Genomic DNA, 16,277 nt, shown 5'->3' on the forward strand with positions numbered 1-16,277 from the left:
TTCATGTGCCGTAAGTATTTGCATGTCATTAGATACTCCTTTTTAATTTTTTATTGAGGCATAGTTGATTTACAGTATTATATTAGTGTCAGGTATACAACATAGTGACTCAAAATTTTTATAGATTATATTCCATTTATATTCTCTGTGCTATACCATAGATCTTTGTATTAAATATTATTTTTCAAAGGATTGCGTGGTATTCTGTCATCTAGTTGTACCATAATTTACCCTTTTCATATAGTTCTCTATTACTAGCACCTATTTTATGCCCTTGTTTATTTTCTCTTATAGAGTATGCTTTGAAAATTTTTGTGAAAACACCTTTGATAATATGTCTGACTATATCCTTAAGCTATATTTCCAGAAAGAGAAATACTAGGTTAAAAATTGTGACTATTTTAAGGCCTTGATAAATTGCCCTTCACAAATGTTGAACCATATTTCATATACCAGCAGCAGTGGATGAGGCTTCCTGCGCTGGGTCCTCTCAGGCCCGATACTGTCGGCAAATTGGTGACAAATATTAGGGCAGAAGAAATGAGTGGACCACCTGGATGGAAGATGAAGGGAGTGCAAGATATTTATGGGGCGTGGAAAACAGTCTATAGGCTAAAGCATAGGATACTTTTGAGGAAATAGAAGATATAGAAACAGTGAGTTGGAATTGGACTTGATGGGGCGCTGAAAGCCAATTTAGAAGGGTATTGGGGAGCCATTGGTGGGTTTTGAGTAGGAAGAGGAGACCCCCTTCCCCCAGGCTTTATACCACCCAGCCCAGTACCATACCACCCCTCACTCCGTGTGTATCCATGCCCCTTGTCAAGTCATGCCTTTGTTTGTACTGTTCCCTCTCCCTAAATGCCCTGCTTCTAATACCCGTTAGAATCCCTCATCCATCAGGGACTGGATTCTCCTCTGCATAGTTCCTGCATAATTACATGGCACTTACTGGTAGGACTGTGGCAGATGTAGTGGTTGAGGATGGCTTCTCTGAGAAAGTGAAATTCATGCTGAGGCCTTAATGATGAGAAGAACCAGCCATGCACAGATGTGGTCAAAACATGCCAGTCAAGGACATAGCTGATGCAGAGACCCTGAGACAGCGTGGCCAGTGTAGTCGAAGTGCTGTGGCGGTACAAAGAATGCTACGTGATGAGGTGGGGAGGGAGGCAGGGGCCAGCTCTTGATGCCTCTTGGAAGCTGTTGTGTGGCCTTTTCACGGTTATGTAATTTCAGTGAGTAGCCACAGGACGTTTTTATAAAATAAGATCGACACCTAATATGTCAGTATCCAAAAGGGGTAAAAGCAGAGCTGGAGTAAGAAGCTGAAATCAATACCTCCTGAATATCTCTAATCCCTCTAATCCCTCTCCTATCTCCCAGCTAAGAGTTGGGGTGCCTTACATCTTAGGCATTTCTAACAGATACTGTGGTCTGAAGACACCAGAGTCAGGGACTCCTCGTGTCCATCCTATCCCAGTCGTAGATGGTAGAAAATTCTTTCTGATGTATCCTTATATCTTCTACCCATTGGTTTTATTTTTTAAGTTCATTTTATGATGGACTATAGCTGATTTACAGTGTTGTGGTTGTTTTAGGTATACAGCAAAGTGAATCAGTTATACATATATATATACACACACACATGCACATATATATATATTCTTTTTTCAGATTCTTTTCCCATATGTTATTACAGAATGTTAAGTAGAGTCCCTGTGCTATACAGTAGGTCTTTATTATCCATTTCATATATGATAGTATTTATATGTTAATCCCAAACTCCTAATTTATCCCTCCCTTCCCCACGCCTTTCCCCTTTGGTAACTGTTAGTTTGTTTTTAAAGTCTATGAGTCTGTTCTGTTTTGTAAGTAAGTTCATTTGTATCATTTTTTAGATTCCACATATAAATGATAGCATATATTTGTCTTTGTCCAACTTATTTCACTTAGTATGATAATCTCTAGGTCCATCCATGCTGCTGCAAATGGCATTATTTCATTCTTTTTTATGGCTAATATTCCATTGTGTATATGTACTACGTCTTCTTTATCCACTCCTCTGTCATTGGACGTTTAGGTTGTTTCCATGTCTTGACTATTGTAAATAGGGCTGCAGTGAACTTTGGGGTACATGTATCTTTTGTTCTTTCTTTTTTTCTTTTTTTGGCTATGCTTGCAGCAATGGAAGTTCCCAGGCTAGGGGTCGAATTGGAGCTGGAGCTGCCAGCCTATACCACAGCCACAGCAACTCAGGATCCAAGCCGTGTCTGCAACCTGCACTGTAGCTCAGGGCAATGCCAGATCCTTAACCCACTACTGAGTGAGACCAAGGATCAAACCTGCATCCTCATGGATCCTAGTCTGGTTCGTTTCCACTGAACCACAACGGGAACTCCATGTATCATTTCAAATTATGGTTTTCTTTGAATATATGCCTAGGAGTGGGATTGTTGGCTTTTACACAGCAAAGGAAACCATAAGCAAAACAAAAAGACAACCCATAGAATGGGAGAAAATATTTGCAAATGAAGCAATGGACAAGGGATTAATCTCTAAAATAGACAAATAGTTTATGCAGCTCAATATCAAAAAACAAAACAAACCAAAAAGCCAAACAACCCAATCAACAAATGGACAGAAGATCTAAATAGGCATTTCTCCAAAGAAGACATACAGATGGCCAAAAAGCACATGAAAAAATGCTCAACATTGTTAATTATTAGAGAAATGCAGATCAAAACTACAATTAGGTACCACCTTACTCCAGCCAGAATGGCCATCATCAAAATGTCTGTGAACAATAATTGCTAGAGAGTGTGTGGAGAAAATGAAACCCTCCTACAGTGTTGGTGGGAATGTAAATTGGTACAATCATTATGTAGAACAGTATGGAGTGCCCTTAAAATAAATTAAAAATACGATTGGTTTCAAATTCAGCCTTGGGAGTGACACAGCTCTATGTTGTCTCTATGGAGCAGCCTTGAAATCAGTTCAAGGATGGTTGCAGGCTCTGCCTTCTCTCAGGTTTTCTCTTCCATCTCAGAAAGAGCCTGCTGTCATGGCAGTCCTGTCTCTCAGCACGTGCTATGTTTGTCAGGATGGGGACATCAATCCATCATCTGACAATCTATGGTGTACTCACGATGGTGCCCCTCCCCGCCCCCCACCCCGTCACTGTAGCTTCTCCAGCAAGGTCACCTGCCCATAGCACTCAAGAATGACAGTAATCAATATCCAATCATATCTGTGTTCTCTAATTTTTTTTTTTTTTTTAAAGAGAGAAGAGTAGGGGACCTTTAAATGCAACTCTCAGTTGCTGGTGGGATAAATCCAGGCTCAGCCTGGGTTGCAGCCTTTCTACCCCAGCCCTCCTTTCCACTCTGACTCTCTGGGGCTTCTCCCTGGAATTCACATCTTTAGTCTTTGTTCCCACCATCTCCCCTGCTCTGATGTGCCTCTCCTCCTCTGCCCTTGCAACTCACCAAGGGCTGATTCATAATCCACCTTTCTTTTTTTTTTCCCCTTTCAACTCTGTCTCTTTTTAAAAATTGAAAACCCACAGAAGTTTTACAGGGATATGCTCTCATTATAAAACATATTATCATAAGAAAGTATGTCTCCTTTCTTGCTTTTTCCAAGTCCCCTTCCTCTCTCAGAGTTAGGAAATTGCGGTGTATCCTTCCAGGCCTTTTGCTACGCAGTTACATGTAAATTATTTAGGTTTTGATATGAGATTGTTTTTAAAAGATATTAGGGCCCATGTTATACACGTTATTCTTTGAGTTGCTTTTTTTCACTTAACAGTATAACTTAAAATTTTTTTTCAAGGCAAATCATATAGTTAACTTCAAAAACTATACAATCATTAAAAAATATTTTTATGGTAAAAATTCAAATTGAAAAGAGTATAAAGTAAAAAGGAGTAGTTCTCCAATTCCATCTTTTGAAGGTTACTGCCTTTAGCACTTTCTTTCATATATTCATAAATGCTTTAAAACATCTAATCCTGTAGTATATAATATATATCATATAGCATCTTGAACCTTCTTTCCATATCTATTTATACAGATGCCTTGTTCTTTTTAATGAGCGTGTAGTATTCTATTATGTAAATATCTTTTCTTTTGACCATCCCTCCAATGAACTCATTTGATCTTTTCTGTTTAAAAATCTCTGACATGTCTAGCTCATGTTAAGTCTTTTGTTAAGTACTTAAATTATTTAATAGAGTGAACATTGACTAAGTGCTTTCTATTTTCCTGGTGCTGTATGTGGCACCAGGGCCACCAAGTTGCCTGACGCATAGCCCCTTCCCCCTGTCCCCCTGCTTTGAGTTATCACAGCCTGACAGGAAGACACACTCCCAAGGAGCTTAGACTGGGTCCTGAGCTGGAGTGGGTAGATCTGCCTTAGCATATATATTATCCATTCTACTTGGGGAGGGTAAAGAATGAGGAACCGGAACTATATCTAATCACTTGTGATGGAGCGTGTTGGAGGATAATGTGAGAAAAAGAATGTGTGTGTGTGTGTGTGTGTGAGAGAGAGAGACACTGGGTCACTTTGCTGTACAGTAGAAAATTGACAGAACACTGTAAACCAACTATAATACCAAAAAAATCATTATTAAAAAAAAACCTAATAAAAGACAATATCCTGAAATCTTTAAAAAAAAAAAAAAAAAAAAAAAAAAGGAGCAACCCTAGAGGATGAGTAAGAGATCTCTTAGGTGGCAAGGGAGAGAAGGGCTTTCTTGCAGGGGAGTGACAAGGACATTATGGGTGGGCAGGAAAGAGCACATAGTGTACAAAGAGTTGAGGGGAGCCCAATGCGACTGGAGCAGATGCCAGGGGATGGAGTGGCAGGAGTTGTACTCTGTGCCCCACAGTGGGTCAAAGGAAACATTCAACACGTGAATAGAAGGACATGTGCTTTCTGCCCAACTGGACTCCAGGCCCTCTGTGGGTTGGCCTCTATGCCCTGCTGACATTGCCTCCAGCACAGGGAGGTCTTTCTTGAATTGGTCTGACTTAAATATATATATATTCCATTTTTGCAATACACATACATATATTCCATTTTTGTCCTCTTTACCATGTCTTATCCTTTTTTTTTGTAGAGTTTAATCAGTCAAGAAATAGAACAGAATTCAGCTATGGCCCCAAGGAAAAGAGGTGGACGGGGGATTTCATTCATCTTCTGCTGTTTCCGAAATAATGATCACCCAGAAATCACGTATCGGCTGCGAAATGATAGCAACTTTGCGCTTCAGACCATGGAGCCAGCGTTACCCATGCCCCCTGTGGAGGAGCTGGACGTCATGTTCAGCGAGCTTGTGGTGAGTCTCAGACTTCTGTCTTGGGGGTGTTTGGGAGGCGCGAAGTGAGAACCTGGGTAGTGTGGTGTGGTCAGACATGGGCTTGCCTTTCTTCAATGAAACAGCCTCCATCTGTCCCTCATAGCTGCTCCCTGCCAACACTGAGCTTGTGGAGAAGGAAAGAGAAAAGCTTTGCCTTGTCACATCAGAGGGCTTTGCTGGTGCTTTATATGCAGGTATTTAGATCTGTAGGGCTTCAAATATGTGGCAGTGCTGCATCCTAAGTTGCCCTTTCTAATTCCTCCCCATCCCCCGAGTCTATACTTGTGTGCGTAACTAACTCCTTCGTCTGCTCACACCTCCTGGGATTCCCCCATGCTTCCTCCCACACCCAGTGTGTGATATTGGTGTCGTTTTAAAAATTAGTCATGCCATCCCTCCTGTCCTTGATCCTTGGATGAAAGGCATTATTACCTAAATACAGTATAATTATTTAGCCTAATGATAGGATTGCAATAGTAACTGTTGTGGGAAACCTTTCATAGATACTATCATATGTTAGAATCTATACTGAAGTGAGAGACATACCTAGAGGAGGATCCAGTCATCAAGAAGTGTGGGTGTTCTCTTCAACTTAGTTTCTCAAGCATCTGTCAAGTAGTATTTCTTTCCATTCTCCATTGCAAAGGATATTAATGGCACAGTCAAGGGTACTGGCTTTGGGAAAACCTTGGTTCAAATTACTCTCTGACTTTATTATCTGCCTCAGTGTGGAAAAAAGCATGTGACTTTTTCAAGCCGATATTCTGGAAAGTAGTGGAGAAAATAAAAAAACTTCTCCTAGGTGTGATGTAATGTTGAAGTGAGAAGAATGCAGAGCGGGAATGGCCCAACGCCTGCCCCTTCTCAGATGCGCAATAAATGTTAGGAGCACTCTCTGCTCCCTTGGTGGGCACCGGCGATTCATAATGGAGTTAATTCTCATCAGACTGCCTATATTGCTTGATGGATCCAAGAGACTGCTATCATTTTACATGACTCTTGGGTCAAGAAAGTAACGTGGGCTGTGCCACTGCACTCCAGGGGTGCTAACTGAACTGATCGTGTTGTTCCAGCTTTGATTGACCAGAACTCACCTATAGGCTTTTCTTGTGGGATAAGCCAAGAAAAGTGAGTACTAGGAAGCTGATGTTTGAGTTCTGGCCTCCCTAGTGGATTAATGGGCCAATTACCAACCAGAATTGGTTGGGAAAAAGAAGAGACGACTCTTGGCAGCATAATGCACTTGATGCTGTTGAATATTTTCAGTTTGTAAGGAATCTCTATCCTCTCCCATTTCCACTGCATGCAGAAGTCTGTTCTAGATATTCACGAAGAGGCTTAAAATGGAAAACTAGAACCTGCTCCCAAAGAGCTGGCTGTTAAGTAGTATAATGGTGTGAAGGTCTAATGCCACCAAAGGAGGAAGCACATGCACCTCTGCACAGATTGTGTGTAAGTCTGTTATGAAGCTTAGAACATGGCGATGAAGAGAGTGGTCAGGGAGGACTTTCTGGAGGAGGTGAGTTTTGAGGAGGGGTGGAAAGTGAGAAGTGGAGGGGATCTGTGCTGATGGCTGTCTCCATTATCTGCAGCTAGTTTATCCTGTGATAGCAAAACCTCAGTGGTTACAAGAGCAGAGGCTTTTCTCTTGCCATTGCCACATGTCCACTGTGGGTCAGCCATGGTTCTGCTCCATGCTATCTTCTACTTAAGACCAAGACCCAGGCCCTGTGGCATGGGAAAGAGAGACATGGTGAACTGCTAGTAGGTTCTAAGCTTATGCTTGGAAATGACACATGTCACTCCTGCCCACGTTTCTTTGGCCAACACAAATTATGTGACCACTACTAAGCTGACAGAGTAAGGATTTACCACCCACCCTTCTGTGGGACTGGCACTGCGAGGCCCATGGCCGAGGCTGAGGTCACTGGGATGGGTGGAGGATGCTGTCCTCTCCCCAGGATGGGTAGTGAATCATGTATTATGCTGGCTGTCAAGAAAGGCAGTAATGATTCATTGATGGGCTTGGTGTTACTTCCCACTTCAAGTGTTTTAAAACCAAAGTCAGAAGAAGACAGATGCTGCTGGTAGCTGAAGGCCTCCTGGGTCATAGTGGAGCTGGTGGGCAGAGCTAGTGCCCTCAGAGCTTCCATCTCCACTGTTATCTCAGCTGCATTCCGTCAGCCTCTCCAGGTGAGATGCAGGCCAGAGCCTGTGTGGTGGCAGCTCCATGTACATCTTGAAGACAGCTCATGAGTCTGTATTCATATGGGAGAAAATTCCGCTCTCTGCCTTATTGATGTCTTTATTCTGTGTGAAAATTGCCTACAGCTGTTAGTTGTTAAAAAGCCAATGCCACACCAGAACTTGAAGCCAAAACCATTGGAAAACAAATTATCTTGAGGTTTGTATCCCTCCTGTGAGTGATGGATGGATTTTTGTCTCCTCTTGACTTCAGGGACTTAAACCACAAATCCATCCAACAGGCAGGGGTATCCTGAGGCAAGGGAGGTGGACTCAGAGCCACTGAAAACTTCTGCCCTAGGTTCTCTTGAATAGCCGTAGAGGCAGTTCTGCCTCTGCCTGTGCACAGGAGAGGGTGGCCTCTGGAGTCTGAGCCCTCTGCAATCTAGGCTAACTTCCTTTGAGATGGTTTCTGTTGGAATTTGGATTTCCTCGCCTATAAAATGGGGATAATACCATATCTGTGATAGGGTTAGTGTGAAGATGAAAGAAGACAACTTCTTTTAAAAGGCTGGCACCTCGCCATGGGTGCTTTATGCCCCACATCCTAGTGCAGCAAGAGGGATAGGAGATAATGTAGGTATTTTCTGGGCACAACACCCCAGGCAAATATCCAGGTTTTCCCTTTTCTTGAAAGCTAATCTGCCTGCTGTGAGTGTGCCACTGTGGGTTGGAACTTGCAGGCCATTCTCCTTCTATCAGTTGGAAAGCATCTCATCAGAGCCGGTTGTTGTAAGCTAGTTTCCTTTGCCTCTTCTGATGAGTCATTCGTTTGATGTATTTCAAAGTGATACCAAATAGGTTGCTTTCAGAACTGCTCAGTGCAACCTTATCATGTCTTAAATAAAACAAGCCTGGATGGGAGGTTGGCCATGTGAATCTTTAAAGAAAGTGGGCCCTGAGGAGCCTCATACGCCAGCGGTGTTCCTGCCACAAGTGGGACGTTCAGGAGCACTCTGATTTCAGGACACAGTGGTTTTTGGAGGTCCCAGTCCCACCCCATCCCCCTTTTAATAACAGCTTTATTGAGATAAAATTCACATCCTATGAAATTCACCTATTTCAAGTGTACAATTCACGGGCTTTGGTACATTCACAGTAGTGGCACCATCACTACAATACAATTTAGAACATTTCATCACTCCCAAAAGTAGCTTCCTTACCCATTAATCACTTGCCATTTCTCTCCAACCCTACTGTCCCCAGGTAGCCACCAATGCACTCTCTGTTTCTGTGAATTTGTCCATCCTGGCCATTTCATATAAATGGAATCATATAATATGTGGTCCTTTGTGACTGCATCCTTTCCCTTAGCCTAATCTTTTCAGGATTTATCCATGATGTAGCATGTACCAGGACTTCCTTTCCTGTTATTGTTGACTACTAGGTCCTTGCATGGACTTACCACATTGTGTTTTTCCATTCATCATCGATGGACATTTGAGTTTTTGTCAGTCTTGAACTAGTATGAGTAAGGCTGCTGTAAACATTTATATACATGGTTTTTGCATGGAAATATATTCGGTTCTCATGGGTATATACCTAAGAGTGGGATTTCTGGGTCATATGTAACACTGTGTGTAACTTTTGAGGAACGTCCAGATGCTTTTCCAAAGTGGCTGCAGTGCACCATTTGACATTTCCACCAGCAGTGTCTGAAAGTTCCAGTTTCCCGTATTTCTGCCAACTCTTGCTATTTTCCACTCCCTACTGATTGACCGGTTGCTTTTAAGTGGGTCGGTAGCTCCTGGAGACCTGAGGATGCGTAGCTTGGGAATTTTTATGTGTCTGTGTAGATTGCCAGATAGAAAGTAAAGTCATCTGCCAACAATTTTTAAATGATTTGGGGTATTTAAAATAAAATACTGAGAATTAGTGCAGTGTCTGCTAACCGTTATATGATGCCTTTGAGCATCAATCCTTTGTCCTATATTACCTCCCCTATCTCCCCACTCCACTTCTGCTTTGTCCTCTGCCTCAGCCACAAGGCAAGAACACAACCAATCTGAGACTCAGCATGGTTCCCATAAAATAAGATTCATCTGAAATCTTGTCTTTTCTAAAGTCTGTCATTTTTAGGTCTTAGATAATTCCCACCAACCTATTTGAAGAGTGCTGGGCATGACCACTCTATACACTGTTCTTATTCAAGTAACTTTTTCCACTTGAATGTTAACAATGGAAGATTTCCTTTGAAATGAACAGAAGAATGTGTCATCAATTGACAGATCATTCTTTTGATGGTTGTGTGTGTGTGTGTGTGTGTGTGTGTGTGTGTGTGTGTGTGTGTTAAGTGCCAGCTCTGGACCAGGCCCGGAGGTAACTGTTCCTTAATGATGTGTAGGGCTGAAGGTCTAGCAGAGGCAACAGGCAACTAAACATGTGCTCTTGTCTGATGTGACCAAGGGCTGTGAGAGGGGCTGCTCCAGAAGTACATTTTGTTGGGGAAGAAACTTTATTCCCCCCACCTTTTTTTTTTTTTTTTTCCCCACAAGGAGGGAGTTGACTCAGAGGTTTGATTTCCATCACACTTAGCTCTTTTGCTGGGAAGTAACATTCCTGGCTTCTCTTCTTTTCCATCTCCTTTTTGGAATATGCATGGCTCAGTCTCTCTTCCTTTTCTCTTTCTCTCTTTCTCTGCACATCTCCTGCTTTCAGAAAGCACACATTCTGCTATAAATTTCATAGGAGTGAACCTCCTTGGGGAGTTCTGCAGTTGTCCAGTTGTCCCTAACTGCTGGGTGAGTAATTGAGCCTTAAAAATCTCAGCAACCCCACTCATCTGCAGTTGAAAGTTGGGTTCTCCAACTCTAGTTCAGGAATAAAAAGGAAGGTATTTTGCTCTCCATTTGCTTGATTACTTCATCTAGTTGCATTTGATCCCATTCCTGTTGGGGAAAGAGGATGCTGCTTACTGACAACTACCCTCAAGCCTCACAGCCTTGGTGTGGAAGGATCTTTGAAGCCTTCCTGGAGGAAGTGATATTTAATGAAGACCTGAAAAACAGGAAAGAACTATCCAGGCAGAGGAGAGAAAAAAGTATCATAGACGGTGAAAATAGCATGTAGAGGGCTTACAGGTAAGAGAGAAAATGTGGAAGCCTCAAGGAACTAAAAAGTGTAGACAGACCATGAAATAGAAGATTGGGAGGATTGGAGTTCTGAGGGCCAGGAAAGGGTGATGAGGAAGATTGTATTGATTTAATTATATCCCTCAGATTCTTATTTGAACAGGGGACAGTACATCTGCTTTCTTATGGGTTTTCTCAGTGAACTAAATATACCAAAGTACATCAAAATATTTTGCTATTTGGTTATATTTACAAAAATAACCCTTGCTCATTGCAGTCTCTGCAAGGTGTCAGTAAGTTTAGCAAAGAGTGGCATGGCTCCTTGGGTAGATTCTGAATATGTTTTCCTTTGGGTCCAGTTGTTGAGGTAAGATGCCTTGTTTCAATGCACACTTCCTCTGGCTACTTTTATTTGAAATGGAAAAGAAAGAGAATTTGCTAGTACCCTTCCTTCTGATTTTTTATCCAAATATAGAGACTCGAATATGCCAAGAGTTGATGGACTAAGTTCTTTCCTGCAGAATATTTCATAGCAATGGCTATATTGGAACTGATATTTCCTCACATGTTCCCTCAGTTTTTTTGCCTTGTGAAACATCAGAATATACAACTGCTTTTCCTGGCCAAGATTTAGGTGAAAAACCGGGTTTATGACAAGACTGGTTATTATTTCTGAAGTGTACTTGAAATCAGTTTCACAGACTTACTAGAGGAAAATTTTCATATCTAATAGCATATAGCACTGAATTTATAGCTAGTTGTAAATAACAGGCAGTATTATTTGCCTAAACCTGAAATGTTACCAGTTCCATTTACACTGTTTTCTGGTTAATCTGCCTTCTTTCAAACTCAGTGTTTAGTATTCCATTTATTTGGCCAGTGAGTCTAATGTTTTGGGATAATATGTTACACGATGCTGTGCCTTCCATGAAACGTAAAATATTTTAAAGAAGCTTACTGAGAAATTTGTGATTTCTCATAAATGATCACCATTTATACTATTGAGGATTGGCAAAAAAATTAATATCTGAATGGGGAAGGTAGTGATAATGGACACCATAAACTGATGAGATTCGTATCTTCATAAATATAATCACTTACTATGGGTCAGTTTTAGTAAGTACTGAGCACACCCTCAACATTAGTAACAGCATAGAATTTGAGAAATGAAGGTAGTAGGAATGAGAATTTAGTTGACGTATCTGAGTTACATGAATTCACGGTCAAGGTAAGCTGTGCCAAATGATTTCCCTTGAGAACCCACATCAGTAATCTCTTCATTTTTCATTATGTTCTGAAGTCACTTTGGTATGAAAGGAGCTACAGGAATCCAAGTTAGTTTTGCAGATTTACCAGTGTAAAAATTTTGTTCTTTTACTAGCTGTGTGCACTGTTACTCATCTTTTCAGGCTGTAAACATAATTTCTTTGATTACTGGGGCTATTTTTAAGCCCTCTTTAGTAATAAAATTCTTCTTTTATCACTAGAATTGATGAGAAGTTTCAACACTTTTTATCTCTTTTATTTTTAAGACTTGCCTTTTATATGAAGACCATGACTGAGAATAGAGGGTTTCTTGCAGGAGCTATTCAGTTCCTTGTCTCCAAGAAAGATGAAAAAAAAAAAAAAAAATGGGTAGCCAGAACATTTAATTTTAACCTGATTAATTTTAACCTATCGTTTCTTAATTGGAGTGTAAAGGATTGCTTGGTAATTAAGCAGAGGAAATCAAGCTGTATAAAGACTTCAAAGATATCAAAGATATATCCAGAATAGTCTCCAAGTGTTCAGTTATCTGGAAGCCGAAAATCATAGTCTAATGAAAGAATTGATATTAAATTTGATCAGTTAAAAATTCTTTTCAATTGACAAACCTATAATGGTTAAAATAGAAAATTCTGTTTAGCTGAAGGACAGAATTAGTTGTTAGAGAAGAGAAAAAAGTAGTGAGCAGATATTCCCTTGACACTGGCATTTTTGGATGAATCAACTTGATGAATTCATAGAACATGGACTGTTTGGAATGGTATGAAAATATGCAGTACATCGCAAAGGGAAGTGGGAATGTAAATATGGGCTTCAGTGTGTTCAGTGCTGAAATTCCTATGGGATAGAAGCACACTGCTGCCTATGTACAGTGAACTTAAAGATGACCAAGGAGTTCCCATCATGGCTCAGTAGAAACAAAACCCACTAGGAACCATGAGGTTGCCAGTTCCATCCTTGGCCTCGTTCAGTGGGTTAAGGATCTGGCGTTGCCAGGAGCTGTGGTGTAGGTTGCAGACACGGCTCTGATCCAGGGTTGCTGTGGCCGTGGTGTAGGCTGGCAGCCACAGCTCCAATGCAACCCCTAGCCTGGGAACCTCCATATGCCACGGGTGCAGCCCTCAAAAGACAAAAAAGACAAGAAAGAAAGAAAGGAAGGAAGGAAGAAAGGAAGAAAGACGGACAGACCAAAAAACCCAGAAATTTATAAACAAATTATTTAGGCCCTGAGGACAGCTGAAGCTTTGTGATACAGGTGATGCTGATATAGGTGGTTTTGCTTGCTTATATCTATTGTACTTTTGGATAGAACTTTGCTGTACATCCAGGAATCAAGAAAGGGCAATATGTCTTCATCCCAGTGGGCAGCATACTTTTCTTTGAACTGGTTGAGGTGTGTCAGCTTAGAGACGGTAAGATGGTCAACATGGTTTTTAAAGTTTCCTTCTTATCTTCTGATTGACTAAATCCAGAAAAAAGGTAAAACCACAAAACCATTTTATTCCTTCTAGTCCTAACTTTATATTTTATCTCACCAAGACCATTCCAAATGTCCTTTGCTCCAAGTTGTTAAATTTACATATTTTAAAATCTCACTTTAGATACTTTGATATTAATGAATACCTTTATTTCTGGGTGCTTCTGATCCTTAACCCACTGCACCCACAGTAGGAACTCCTCTGGGTGCCTCTTTTTTTTTTTTTTTTTTTCCTTTTTAGAGCCACACTCAAGGTTTATGGAAGTTCCTAGTCAAGGGATCAAATTGGAGCTGCAGCTCCTGGCCTACACCACAGCTCGTGGCAACGCCGGATCCTTAACCTACTGAGTGAGGCCAGGGATTGAACCTGCAACTTCATGGTTCCTGGTCGGATTCGTTTCCACTGTGCCACAGTGGGAACGCCGAACTTTATTTATTTATTTTTTTAATGCAAATACTGCAAAACCATCTCTGAGCTAGTCCAGCATATGATCTAAACATGAAGCTGTTAAAAGAAAAAAAAAACCCATCAAATTCATACAGTGTGGGCAAGGGAAATAAGAAAAATTAGATTCTTTTTCTTTTCTTTTCTTTTCTTTTTTTTTTTAAGAATGTGTTTGAGCTTATATGGTTATCAGGCTAAAGCAAGCAGATATAGGAAGGGGTTAACGTACTTAAAAAACAGGGCAACCACAAATCAAAACCGGACATTCACAAAAACTGAAAAGTATTCAAACATAAAATAAATGGAAATCATCCAACCAAAAGAAGAAAAGAGAAACATAAAATCGACTGGAAAACAAGGTTTAAAATGGCAGTAAATACATGTCTATCAGTAATCACCTTAAATGTCAATGGACCGAATGTTCCAATCAAAAGACACAGAGTGGCAGATTGGATAAAAAAGCAAAAACCTTCAATCTGCTGCCTACAAAAGACTCACCTTAGGGCAAAGGACACTTATAGATTGAAAGTGAGGGGATGGGAAAAGATGTTTCATGCCAGTGGACCAGACAGGTGAGCTAGTAATGTTATGAGTCCCCTTGGCCTTGATGATTTTCATTATTATGAGTCCTAAAGAGACACTGAGCTGTATGTATATATTTAGAGCTTTTTGCTACAATTTAAAATCTGATTATTTAACTTAATCCTCAGGCTACCACGTGCAGATTTATACAAAGTCAGCATACTGCACTTGCTCACCGACTCTTTATACATCCCCATACAAACCAGCATAAGTTTTAAAGACTGGAGGATAATTTGATCTGCATAAGTAGTGTGGTTTAGGTACACTTTCAAGTGTAATTTTGAAAATTCATTTCATTAATGGCTAGAACAGTCTGGCAGTGTGTACAAATAACAGAACATGAGAATATATATTGAAGCACTGAGAATCATCTAAACACTATTTGCTCTCACAAAACATGTGTCACATGGCCCGCAGGAGGTGAATGCCCAATACGTGGATCATGTATTTCAATTCTAAACTATCCTGGACTCTTTTTGTCTGGGAGAGGAATCCTCCCTCCCTCACCTTCACTTCCCAGAATTCCTCTGGAATTTCACACTGTTTCCTGATTCATGTTGTAGGAGCTCAGTACCAGCTACATCTTTTAGTTATGATTTTCTGGCTCATGGATGGAGGGAAAAATACACGTGTAATATATGTTTTAGAAAATCAAATCCCTAAAAAAGTTGCAATTTTCCCCTCTTGTCCAATTTTTAAATGAATCCTCTGGAAACATCCTATAGCTGCTAGCTCTTTATTTCATTACACAATGTAACATTTGAGAATTAAATTAAAGGGCTGAAAACTCATTTAGAATACATACATGGGTTGTTTTCAGAAAAGGTGGCATTTCTTGGATGTAGAAGAAAAAGCAAGTCCTTTGCCATCATTTTTTTCCACACTTTGGCATCTTTTAAGCAGTCAGTTTGAGTTAATTCCCATTTGGACACTCACTGTGTTAAATCCACTGTGAACAAGCACCACTGCACTGTCAAAGAGCACCATGGCACAGGCATCACATATGACTTTTTCACCCTCAGGATCCCCAGGGCCCAGAGCAGTCTGTGCTTAGTAAATGCTTGTGGCCTGAATGAATAATTAACTACTGAAGGATTACACATGAGATGCTTAGGAAGTATTTGAGCAAATGCATGAGTGTATGAAGTAATGACAGCTGAATCCAGCAGTTGGGTTCCAATTCTGAATTATTGTGAAGTAGTAGCAATAGATTTGGGCTGATGCCCTGCACTCTTCCTGCGTCCCTGCCCACCGTTGTCATTCTCTTTACTCATCCTCTTTATCTGGGTGTAAGTCACTGTGGCTGGTGTGAAGGGTAGCAGGTTAAAATGCTTGGGAATATTGTCTGACCTTATTAGCTCTCTACCCTGTATTATATGGTGACATAAATAAATAGCTGCCGTGTGGAGAGAGACTCATTGTGCTGGATCTCTCTTGACCCAATTAAAACTTAAAAGGGTCAGCTGAGCTGCCAAACAAGTCTCTATCAGGCATTCGGAGCAGGTGGGGATTGCTGGTGTCACTGAGGGAGGGAGAGGTGGAGAACTTGGCTTAGTTGCGCACAGGGCCTTAGGGTACCTTTCTCATCTGTCACATTTACAAGCTGGTTCTGTGCTCAGGAAACAAAAGTCCCTCCATTCAATAAGGAAAACAGTGCTTAGAAACTGTCTCAATTAAGCCTTGCCAGCAGACTTTGTATTAGATTATGACCATAAAAATTGGGAATTTCAGTGGCTGGCTGGATATCGAGAGATGATTTGAACATACCTTTAGAACAGAATTATTTATTTTAGAGTACATAGAAACTGCTGGTGATGCAGACTACTT

General features: G+C 40.8%; 1 protein-coding gene across 3 annotated transcripts in view; it reads left to right on the forward strand.

The window, feature by feature from the left end:
* Positions 1-16,277, forward strand: part of DAAM1 (dishevelled associated activator of morphogenesis 1) — a 175,760-nt gene that overhangs the window by 65,859 nt on the left and 93,624 nt on the right. For all 3 annotated transcript variants that reach the window (XM_021102686.1, XM_021102694.1, XM_021102688.1), the window contains exon 2: positions 5,126-5,344. In XM_021102686.1, the coding sequence (XP_020958345.1) occupies positions 5,162-5,344 (183 nt within the window). In that variant the 5' untranslated portion in view covers positions 5,126-5,161. The remainder of the gene's footprint in view (positions 1-5,125; positions 5,345-16,277) is intronic.

The sequence above is a fragment of the Sus scrofa genome, chromosome 1, assembly GCF_000003025.6.
Source record: "Sus scrofa isolate TJ Tabasco breed Duroc chromosome 1, Sscrofa11.1, whole genome shotgun sequence".
Lineage (NCBI taxonomy): Eukaryota > Metazoa > Chordata > Mammalia > Artiodactyla > Suidae > Sus > Sus scrofa.